The following is an 11604-nucleotide window of genomic DNA, read 5'->3' on the forward strand; positions in this document are numbered from 1 at the left end:
CAATAAAAGATCATTTTGTCTAGGTCCAGAGAAAGAGCCTTTCATGTTCTGAAAAAATATGATAAAATATGGTTTCTGTAATGATGCTGAACACAATTTCAGATGTCTACACTTCCAGCTAAACTGTACACTTTTTGAAACACACCCTTATTGTCATCATAGGAACGTCATGAGAAATGGTTTTATCATTCTGGGAAAATTTATGAGATTTAAAAAAAAAAATCCATCCCAAATTGAGACAAAAATCTGAAAACTCAAACAATTTTGTGGAACTGAAATTCTGCATATTTTATTTTACAAACACAAAACCATGGTATTTCTGAAATGAAATATTCTCCCTGGGATCTGTTTCTGCCCACCTGGTGGGCTGCAGTGGAGCTGGTGACTCTGGCAGCCAGTGACTGAAATTGATATCTCAGTTTCACAGCTGCTCACCACTGAATAGCAGTGATATGTCAAGATAGCAAGCTGCTGAGGAGCTGGGCAGGTGAGCTAGCAGGAAACCAGGCAGGGTTCCACTGGAATTTCACCAAAATCAAACTATGAAATGGTTAGATTTTGATGAATCATTAAATTTGGACAAAAAATATTTCATTGGATTTTTTCTGACCAGGTTGTTGTTTTAATTTAGACAAGGCTAATTAAAGCACTACTGATGACAATAAGTTACTCGTGACCAATAGCGAACAAAACTCAAACTCAGGAGTACATAGCTAAATGCCTAACTTGCATAGGGAAGATTACACTTAAGCCTATTTCCTGCTCACATCTTGTCCCTTTTATCCTTGTGCTGTTGAGAATTAGGGCTTGTCTACACACACAAGTTGTGTCACAGTGTGAACATTGTTGTACCAGTATAAAGGTGCTTTATAGTAGTATTGCTATTCCTGTATGGGAATGGAACTAAGGGTATGTCTACACTATGAAATTAGTTCGAATTTATAGAAGCCGGTTTTATTGAAATCGGTTGTATACAGCCGATTGTGTATGTCCACACATAAAATGCTCTAGGTGCTCTAGTCGGCAGACCGCGTCCACAGTACGAGGCTAGCGTCGACTTCCGGAGCATTGCACTATGGGTAGCTATCCGACAGCTATCCCACAGTTCCCGCAGTCTCCGCCGCCCCTTGGAATTCTGGGTTGAGATCCCAATGCCCGGATGATGCAAAACAGTGTCGCGGGCGGTTCTGGGTACATGTCGTCAGGCCCCTCCCTCCCCCGTCACAGCAACGGCAGACAATAGATTCGCGCCTTTTTATCTGGGTTACCTGGGTTACCTGTGCAGACAACATAGAGCCCGCTCAGCACAGCTGAGCTCACCGTCACCATATGTCCTCTTGGTGCCGGCAGACGTGGGACTGCATTGCTACACAGCAGCAGCTGCTAACTGCCTTTTGGCGGTAGACGGTGCAGTAGACTGGTAGCCTTCATCGGCGATCTGGGTGCTGGCAGCCGTGGAGCTTGCCTTTTGGCAGTAAATGGTGTATTATGACTGTTAGCCGGCCTATTACAAGTCGGGTCATCGCACGTTAGCAGAGTCTTCCCCGAGCAGCCGATTGTGCAATAGGCCTGAAGACCATCGTCATACACCACCCCGTATTTGCTGCCAAGCACCCAGAAAGATGCCGAGGGCTATCAGTCACGCTGCACCGTCGTCTTAAGATGTAAAAAAATAGATTTTCTCTGTATTCATTTGCTTCCCCCTCCCTCAGTCAAATCAACGGCCTGCTAAACCCAGGGTTTTCAGTTTAATCTTTGGGGGGGACCAGTCTGTGACAGTTGTTTGTGTCTCTCCCTGATGCACAGCCACCATTCTTTATTTTAATTCCCTGTGCCTGTACGCCATGTCGTCACTCGGCCCCCCTCCCTCCTTCCCCTAGGCCGTCAGATACTACGTTTGCGCCACAGCTCGAGCCGAGAAGCGGTTCGCGCCTTTTCTTTGAATTCTGGGTTGAGATCCCAATGCCCGGATGATGCAAAACAGTGTCGCGGGTGGTTCTGGGTACATGTCGTCAGACCCCTCCCCCCTCGTCACAGCAACGGCAGACAATAGATTCGCGCCTATTTACCTGGGTTACCTGTGCAGACAACATACCACGGCAAGCATGGAGCCCGCTCAGCTCAGCTGAGCTCACCGTCACCATATGTCCTCTGGGTGCCGGCAGACGTGGGACTGCATTGCTACACAGCAGCAGCTGCTAACTGCCTTTTGGCGGTAGACGGTGTAGCATGAGTGATAGCCGTGGGGCTGGCAGCCGTAGTGCTGCATTGCACCAGCCCCTTCCAGGCGATGGTATATTATGACTGGTACCCATCGTCGTCATACTGGTATGGCTGTCAATCATGGCCACCTGGGCAGACATGCTACTGTTTTGATGATGACGGTTACCAGTCATAATATACTATTTTCTGCCAATTGCCCAGTATTGTCTGCTAAGCACCCAGAAGAGGCCGAGGGCGATGCTGGGTGCTGGCGGACGTGGGGCTGGCAGACGTGGGGCTGCATTGCTACACAGCAGCAGCCCCTTGCCTTTTGGCAGATGATGGTATTTTATGATTGGTACCCATCATCATCGTATTGGTATGGCTGTCACTCATGCTGCAGCGTCGGCTGCCACCTTAAGATGTAAAAAATAGATTTGTTCTGTGCTCATTTGCTTCCCCTTCCTCCGTGAAATCAACGGCCTGCTAAGCCCAGGGTTTCCAGTTTAATCTTTGGGGGCACCATTCTGTGTGACAGTTGTTTGTGTTTCTCCCTGTACCTGTACGCCATGTCGTCACTCGGCCCTCCCTCCCTCCCTCCCTCCCGCCCTCCTTCTCCTGGTCCATCAGATACTACTTTCGCGCCTTTTTTCTGACCAGGCGCCATAGCTAGCACTGGGATCATGGAGCCCGCTCAGATCACCGCGGCAATTATGAGCACTATGAACACCACGCGCATTGTCCTGGAGTATATGCAGAGCCAGAACATGCCAAGGCGAAACCCGGACCAGGCGAGGAGGCGATTGCAGCGCGGCGACGAGAGTGATGAGGAAATTGACATGGCCATAGACCTCTCACAAGGCACAGGCCCCAGCAATGTGGAAATCATGGTGTTACTGGGGCAGGTTGATACCGTGGAACGCCGATTCTGGGCCCGGGAAACAAGCACAGACTGGTGGGACCGCATCGTGCTGCAGGTGTGGGACGATTCCCAGTGGCTGCGAAACTTTCGCATGCGTAAGGGCACTTTCATGGAACTTTGTGACTTGCTTTCCCCTGCCCTGAAACGCCAGGATACCAAGATGAGAGCAGCCCTCACAGTTGAGAAGCGAGTGGCGATAGCCCTGTGGAAGCTTGCAACGCCAGACAGCTACCGGTCAGTCGGGAATCAATTTGGAGTGGGCAAATCTACTGTGGGGGCTGCTGTGATCCAATTTGCCAGGGCAATGAAAGACCTGGTGATAGCAAGGGTAGTGACTCTGGGCAACGTGCAGTCAATAGTGGATGGTTTTGCTGAAATGGGATTCCCAAACTGTGGCGGGGCCATAGACGGAACCCATATCCCTATCTTGTCACCGGAGCACCAAGCCACCGACTACGTAAACCGCAAGGGGTACTTTTCAATGCTGCTGCAAGCCCTGGTGGATCACAAGGGACGTTTCACCAACATCAACGTGGGATGGCCGGGAAAGGTACATGATGCTCGCGTCTTCAGGAACTCTGCTCTGTTTCGAAAGCTGGAGGAAGGGACTTTCTTCCCGGACCAGAAAGTGACCATTGGGGATGTTGAAATGCCTATCGTGATCCTTGGGGACCCAGCCTACCCCTTAATGCCATGGCTCATGAAGCCGTACACAGGCAGCCTGGACAGGAGTCAGGACCTGTTCAACTACAGGCTGAGCAAGTGCCGAATGGTGGTGGAATGTGCATTTGGACGTTTAAAAGCGCGCTGGCGCAGCTTACTGACTCGCTCAGACCTCAGCGAAAAGAATATCCCCATTGTTATTGCTGCTTGCTGTGCGCTCCACAATATCTGTGAGAGTAAGGGGGAGACCTTTATGGCGGGGTGGGAGGTTGAGGCAACTCGCCTGGCCGCTGATTACGCGCAGCCAGACACCAGGGCGGTTAGAGGAGCACAGCAGGGCGCGGTGCGCATCAGAGAAGCTTTGAAAACGAGTTTTGTGACTGGCCAGGCTACTGTGTGAAACTTCTGTTTGTTTCTCCTTGATGAACCCTCCAACCCCCCCCCCCCCGACCCGGTTCACTCTACTTCCCTGTAAACCAACCACCCCACCCCACCCTCCCCTCCCCTCCCGCTTGCAGAGGCAATAAAGTCATTGTTTTTTCACATTCATGCATTCTTTATTAGTTCCTTACAGAGGTAGGGGGATAATTGCCAAGGTAGCTGGGATGGGTGGGGGAGGAGGGATGGAAAAGGACATACTGCATTTTAAAACTTTAACTCTTATTGAAGCCCAGCCTTCTGATGCTTGGGCGATCATCTGGGGTGGAGTGACTGGGTGGACGGAGGCCCCCCCACCGTGTTCTTGGGCGTCTGGGTGAGGAGGCTATGGAACTTGGGGAGGAGGGCTGTTGGTTACACAGGGGCTGTAGCGGCGGTCTCTGCTCCTGCTGCCTTTCCTGCAACTCAACCATACGCTCGAGCATATCACTTTGATGCTCCAGCAGACGGAGCATTGCCTCTTGCCGTCTGTCTGCAAGCTGACGCCACCTATCGTCTTCAGCCCGCCACCTCTCCTCTCGTTCATGTTGGGCTTTTCTCATCTCCGACATTGACTGCCTCCACGCATTCTGCTGTGCTCTATCAGCGTGGGAGGACATCTGCAGCTCCGTGAACATCTCGTCCCTCGTCTTACGTTTTCTCTTTCTAATGTTCACGAGCCTCTGCGAAGGAGAAACATTTGCAGCTGGTGGAGGAGAAGGGAGAGGTGGTTAAAAAAGACACATTTTAGGAAACAATGGGTACACTCTTTCATTACAAGGTCGCATATTTCGGCTTGCAGGCAGCCATCGTAGGCCACAGTGTTTTGGCTTTTTTAAGCTTCTTAACATGCGGGAAAGGTTGCAAACAGCAGCGCATTTCCCATATCAAGGATGAATTGGGTTGTCCATTTAAAATGGGGTTTCAATGTAAAAGGAGGGGGCTGCGGTTTCCCGGTTAACATGCGGCACAAACACAAGTAAACCCCCCCCCCCACACACACACACATGATTCTCTGGGATGATCACTTCACCCCTCCCCCCCACCGCGTGGTTAACAGCGGGGAACATTTCTGGTCAGAATAGCAGGAACGGGCGCCTCTGAATGTCCCCCTTAATAAAATCACCCCATTTCAACCAGGAGAGCTTTCTGGAGATGTCCCTGGAGGATTTCCGCTCCATCCCCATACACGTTAACAGACTTGCTTGCTTTTTTTTTGTAATGTTTACAAATATTTACAAAGTTACACTCACCAGAGGTCTCCTGTGTGCCCTGAGGGTCTTGGGTGAGTTCGGGGGTTACTGGTTCCAGGTCCAGGGTCACAAACATATCCTGGCTGTTGGGGAAAACGGTTTCTCCGCTTCCTTGCTGCTGTGAGCTACCTACAGTACCTCCATCGTCATCTTCCTCGTTCCCCGAACCGTCTTCCCTGTGTGTTTCTCCAGTGAGAGAGTCATAGCACACGGTTGGGGTAGTGGTGGCTGCACCCCCTAGGATCGCATGCAGCTCCGCGTAGTAGCGGCAAGTTTGCGGCTCTGCCCCGGACCTTCCGTTTGCTTCTCTGGCTTTGTGGTAGGCTTGCCGTAGCTCCTTAATTTTCACGCGGCACTGCTGTGTGTCCCTGTTATGGCCTCGGTCCTTCATGGCCTTGGAGATCTTTTCTAATACTTTTCCATTTCTTTTACTGCTACGGAGTTCAGCTATCACTGCTTCATCTCCCCATATGGCGAGCAGATCTCGTACCTCCCGTTCGGTCCATGCTGGAGCTCTTTTGCGATCCTGGGAGGACTCCATGACGGTTACCTGTGCTGATGAGCTCTACGTGGTCACCTGTGCTCTCCACGCTGGGCAAACAGGAAATGAAATTCAAACCTTCGCGGGTCTTTTCCTGTCTACCTGGTCAGTGCATCTGAGTTGAGAGCGCTGTCCAGAGCGGTCACAATGAAGCACTGTGGGATAGCTCCCGGAGGCCAATAACATCGAATTCCGTCCACACTACCCCAATTCCGACCCGCAAAGGCCGGTTTTATCGCTAATCCCCTCGTCGGAGGTGGTGTAAAGAAACCGGTTTAAAGGGCCCTTTAAGTCGAAAGAAAGGGCCTCGTTGTGTGGACGTGTCCAGGCTTAATTCGGTTTAACGCTGCTAAAGTCGACCTAAACCCGTAGTGTAGACCAGGCCTAAGCTATACTGGTATAAGGCACTTTTAGACCAGTACCACTGTGTTCACATTAGGGGATGTACCAGTAAAACTATTTTGGTAAAAAAGTCAAACTCCTAACCAAAATAGTTATACCAGTATTAAAACGTTGTGTAGACCAGGCATCTGGGAACAAGCATGCAAGGGCTTGAGACAGTATGGAGGATTAATCATGTAATCTTGTCAACTGTGTTGAAGTCCCTATACCTTTGCCTCTGTCGTCAGATGTTTGACTGTGTGTGTGTGTTCTCTCTGCATGCTGCACTGGCTCTGGCTAGATAATCTGTACAGCAGGCTCCAATCGAACTGCCCAATAAGACCACAAAACTTGGTTTAATAGCAAAGGTGCCCGGCCAGGTTTATTGTCAACGAAGCACAGTAATAGCACCTAGCAGACTCTACGAGGATACTAAGACATGTATGCTCATGACAATGGACGCAGCTCAGTCAGTGGCGGGACTTTCCACTCTTCCCTAGGCTGGCCAAAGACACTCCCTCTGAGATACATCTTTATACACCAATACAAACAAATTATGTATTGCCCCTGACATCTCTGGGTGCCACCCTCTGACGTATTAGGGTGCCACCCATTACCTTGTATATGTTGGTTTGATCAAAACTTCTCTATCCATCATGCTGTCATCCTGACGTTATCCTTAAGATGAGTCAGCGTGTTCCTGTTATCTTTGGGGGATGTGTTTGGTATCAAGGTGTTCTGGTACCACCTTTTTGGAATGTGTTTGTGTATATATTCTTGTACCTAGCACTACTTAGGAATGTGTGTTTCTGCAATATCAGCCCTGTTCTTGACAGATTCTGTGAGCAGGGCCTGCCTCTTCCTCACAACTTAACTTTTCTTTATATCAGCAAAGTTTTGACTACTTTAGCCAAGGCTCAGGCCTCATACCAGGCCTCTAATACAAGGCCTTATGTTTCAGGCCCTCTTCTTACTACACCCTCCTTGGGTTCCATTCTGCAGTCATTAGAAGAATTCTTACTGAAACCAATGTGGGTTTTGCCTGAGAAATTTATGTAGTATCAGGCCCTATATGAATAAGTAAAGAATCCTGAGCCTGATTTTCATTTACACATTGAGTATATCAGCATGGCAAGCTGTGAGTCCACAGCAATGGGTCTCAGAGTCTGAGTGAACAGCTTGGGGTTCATTTGTCTCAGTAGGCTTCAGAGCCCAAGCCCCAGCCCCAGCTTGAGCCTGAATGTCTACACAGATATTTTTAGCAGAGGATCTCTATGGGTACATCTACACTGCAATGAAACCCCCCTGGCTAGCCTGTGCCAGCTGACTCGGGCTCATGGGGTCAGGCTGCAGGGCTATTTCATTGCAGTGTAGATGTTGTGGCTCGGACTGGAGGCCGGGCTCTAGGACCCTACAAGGTGGAAGGGTCCCAGAGCTCAGTCTGCAGCCTGAGCCTGAAAGTCTACACTGCAATGAAACAGCCCTGCAGCATGCGCCCTACAAGCCCCAGTTGGCTGGCACTTGCAGTGTAGACATACCCTATGTGCTTTTTTACCCATGAGCCCGAGTTGGTAGACCTAGGCTCTGAGACTTGCTGCTGCGTGCTGCTGCTTGTCATGTAGACATACCCTTGAACACCCCTTTACACTGACAGAGAAGTGCAAAGGCACCTTAGTTTGAATGAAATTCAGGCCCGATGTTTTTAATAAGCCTTATTACCCAGGTATGTTTGTTACAGGTTGGTAAGAGTGACAGTGTGTACTGTATTTTCAGTTCCTAAAAAGCATTGTGAAAAAACAAAGGAATAAAAGCACAGCCAGTCAAAAAGAAGAGAGCATATGCATGCAGTGTGATGGATGACCCTATTACATCTGTCTAGGGTTGCCAGGTGTCCAGTTTTCGACCGGAACACCTGGTTGAAAGGGACTCTAGCAGGTCCAGTCATCACCACTGACTGGGATGTTAAAAATCTGGTTGGCAGTGGATGGGGGCTGGCAGGTTCCCTGCCCGGCTCCACGGAGCTCTCAGGAAGCAGCCGGCATGTCCGGCTCCTGGGTGGAGGGCTGGCCAGGGGGGTCAGTGTGCTGGCCCTGCCTGCAGGCACCACCCTGAGTGCTGGCTCTGCCGCTCCCATTGTCCAGGAATCCAGCGTGATGCCTGCGGGTGGGGGAAAGGCACAGAGCCACCTGGATGCCCCTCTGCCTAGGAGCTTGAGGGCCATGACACCGCTTCCTGTCAATACTGCTCAACGTAAAAGATGAGCTAGTGTAACCCATGTGCCTAATAGGGAGATATGTCTTTAAGAGGTCTAAAGAGAAGGAGGAGAGAAGAGTAAGTTGTGTCTGGGTCATTGTTGCTAGTCAGATGAACAATTAGTATTCCACAACCAGAAATTTCTGGAGTTTTGGGCATGCTCAATAGGGTCCCTGTAGCTGGACTAATAGACTCCATTAAGGGCAAGTAGTGCTTTATAAAAAGACATGTGCCCTGCCATGGGTTGGGAGAAGGTTAGCTACAGGTGCAGAATGCAGGCTATTGTCTCCTAACCCTGAACTATTTTGCGGAGAGTTATTTATTTATATACTTAATACTGATGTGTTGGTTAATTAGTTAGCTGACTAGCTGAGTGAGTGATTCCAGCAGAGGAGGAGAGAGAGTATGTGTGGAGATTTCTAGAGATTTCTGCAAGAGGAGGGAAGATATGGTTGCAGTGCTGCTGACTCAACTGTATAGAGCTGATGAACAAAGACTCTAACTGAGACTCAGGTGAACTCAACTCAAACTTTTGGAACACTGAGTTACTTCTCACTGTGTTTTGGTGGGTTTCATTTATTTATGTATAACTGAACATAATGTATGTGAATTACAAAGTAGCCTTTGTATGTAGTAAAAATTCAGCTATTATTGATTCTTTCTCATTACAAAATTTTACAAAATTGGTACAAAAGAACTAAGTTAGTTTCTTTTTGGACTTGTTTGTGGGGAGGTTGACTCTGTGCAATCCTTGGTGAAAATCCTCAGTAACAGAATTCTAGGTCTGTATTCTGGCATTGTGTTGAAGCAGTTAGAGAGGTACACTGAAACAAATTCTAGCACACCCAAAGTTTACACTACCAAGAGAAAACTAGCTTTTTCTTCCATTTACTTTTCCTAAAGAAGAGACTGTTCAGTGAGTGTGCAACTGAAAAATTTTAGCAGTTGCCCGAAGTTCTTTCAACCTGCATCTCTAAGCTCAGAGGAGCTGAGAACACTAAAAGCTAATGTGTGTTTGTTACATATACGCACTGGAGCACAAGGACACTTACATCATCAGCACAATGGTTCACATTCTTCTGGCTGGAGGTGAAGCGATTGCAAGACTTTAGTTGGCACCCTACCAACAGCAAAGAAAAACAAGAATAGTCACTATTGGCTAGATTGACCATTTCAGCTAAGCTGAGAGTTTGGGACTATGTTGCCCCAAAAGGAGTAATGGGAAAAAAAATGTGACTGAAGCCTTGAAAAGCCTGCCACTAACTTCCTCCAGCTGGCATGTGTGTGAGGGGCCACAGCATAAATTAGCACAGTCTGGTTGTCCATGGCCCCAAGGGGCTTTTCTAGCAGCTAGTGATTGCCAATGTACACAGTGATGCCCTAACCATGCCTCTTTGACCCACATACGACCTTGCATTGGACACCGGGTGTGGAGGGAATAGAAGTCACTAAAGCACCTCTACACCACTTAAGGATTCTTTTAGGTAGCGGGTAAGATCTGCTGCTGGCAGAATGGCTCTGCGCTGCTTGCCCAGTGTAGGGGCATGATTGGGGCAGTCATTGCCAACTCATGCTCAGTTCAGCTCTGATCCCTGGCCACTTCCACAGCTTGGAAGATGCAAAGGTAGCGCAGAGTGATCTTTGCCCTTTTCTCTTTCCCCATGCCTGCATCTGTGCTGCTCAGAATTGGGGACATAACCCTTGATGATTAATATGACATATTAGACAAACAATGAGCAACAAGCAACAGTATTATATATAGGCAAATATATTTGTTGTGCTTGTTTCCAGGGATAGTATCTGTATGGAAACACCATGTCCCCATCAATGCAGATAAAGATGTGTTATGGAAGCCTCTGTGCCTCTAGAAATCAGCATTTTATATACAATACTTTTGAAAGGGATATTTCATTTTATAAACAGCACCAACATGTATAATAGAGGCACATTCATTCATTTATTTATTATCATTTACTCATTTATATTGTGTTAACACCCAAAGGCCCTGTCACAGGGTGGACTGGTCCTTTAAGGGAGTGGGGCTTATCTGCCACCTGTGACTAGTTAACTACGTTCCAGCTGATGGGTCAGAGGCCAATGATCAGATGATAGTCTGTAGGCCACTTGGTTCTCAGATAAAAAGTCAACAAGCAGCTCACTTTAGAGTGAACTTTGCAGGCAGCATGTAGGCACCTGTGACTCACTGTGGGTTGAGGGAAGGGCTTATTTTATCAGTTGAATTTATTGAACTGTTTTGACTTGGAGAAATAAAACTCAGTCCTGATGAAAAGGGACTGACATCCTGTTGCTATTGAGAATGTTATTTGAGGCACTGGCCAGTGACTTGACCTGCTAGCCCCAATCAGATTCCAGGCCCCAATGTGCAAGGATAAATACATAGGAATATACAGTTCATGTCCCAAAGGATTACTGTTTATGGCTCCAGTCCTGCAATTGGATCCCTACTGGTGGACGGTTATGCCCTGGCAGAGACTCACTGGAATGCACTGCCAGACTCAGGTTAGCCTGATTGAAGTCAGTTTTGGTGGGGGTCCAGTGTAAGTTCAAATATCTGCTCTTTTTTTTTCTTATCTTAATTTTTGAGTTTTCTATGGTAATTAAGTAAAAGCTAATTCGATAATGAGTAGTGTTTTTCAAAGCTAATAGCTTTCAGGTTTGGTAGATAATGGCAGATGACATAAATGCTCTCTGTCAATTCATATATTAGGATTTTGTACTAGCACAAATATCGGAGCACCTTGCACAGCAATTCTGGCCCTTTCACCATTGCATTCCATTAGAATATAATGTTTAATATATTTTTATTTATTATAATGTATTAAATATTTCATCAGTCTTTTACCTTCGTTTTGAAAGTCTGGCAGTGGCAATTGCATAGATACATTGCTGTTATTACTGTAACAGAGTTATTAAACAGCTTTATCATTCTCATACCAATTTACCTCTTCCTG

The 11604-nt window shown here is 47.8% G+C and overlaps 1 protein-coding gene across 1 annotated transcript; it reads right to left on the reverse strand.

Annotated features, from left to right (window-relative positions):
- Positions 1–3438: 3438 nt before the first annotated feature.
- On the reverse strand, positions 3439–6381 carry LOC135981751 (uncharacterized). Its single transcript, XM_065585816.1, has 2 exons — positions 5458–6381; positions 3439–4910 (listed from the first exon to the last, which is right to left on the reverse strand). Exons 1-2 carry the CDS (start codon positions 5996–5998, stop codon positions 4441–4443), a joined length of 1011 nt encoding a protein of 336 aa, XP_065441888.1. The 5' UTR covers positions 5999–6381; the 3' UTR covers positions 3439–4440.
- Positions 6382–11604: the final 5223 nt, after the last annotated feature.

Source organism: Chrysemys picta, chromosome 2, assembly GCF_011386835.1.
Source record: "Chrysemys picta bellii isolate R12L10 chromosome 2, ASM1138683v2, whole genome shotgun sequence".
Taxonomy (NCBI): domain Eukaryota; kingdom Metazoa; phylum Chordata; order Testudines; family Emydidae; genus Chrysemys; species Chrysemys picta.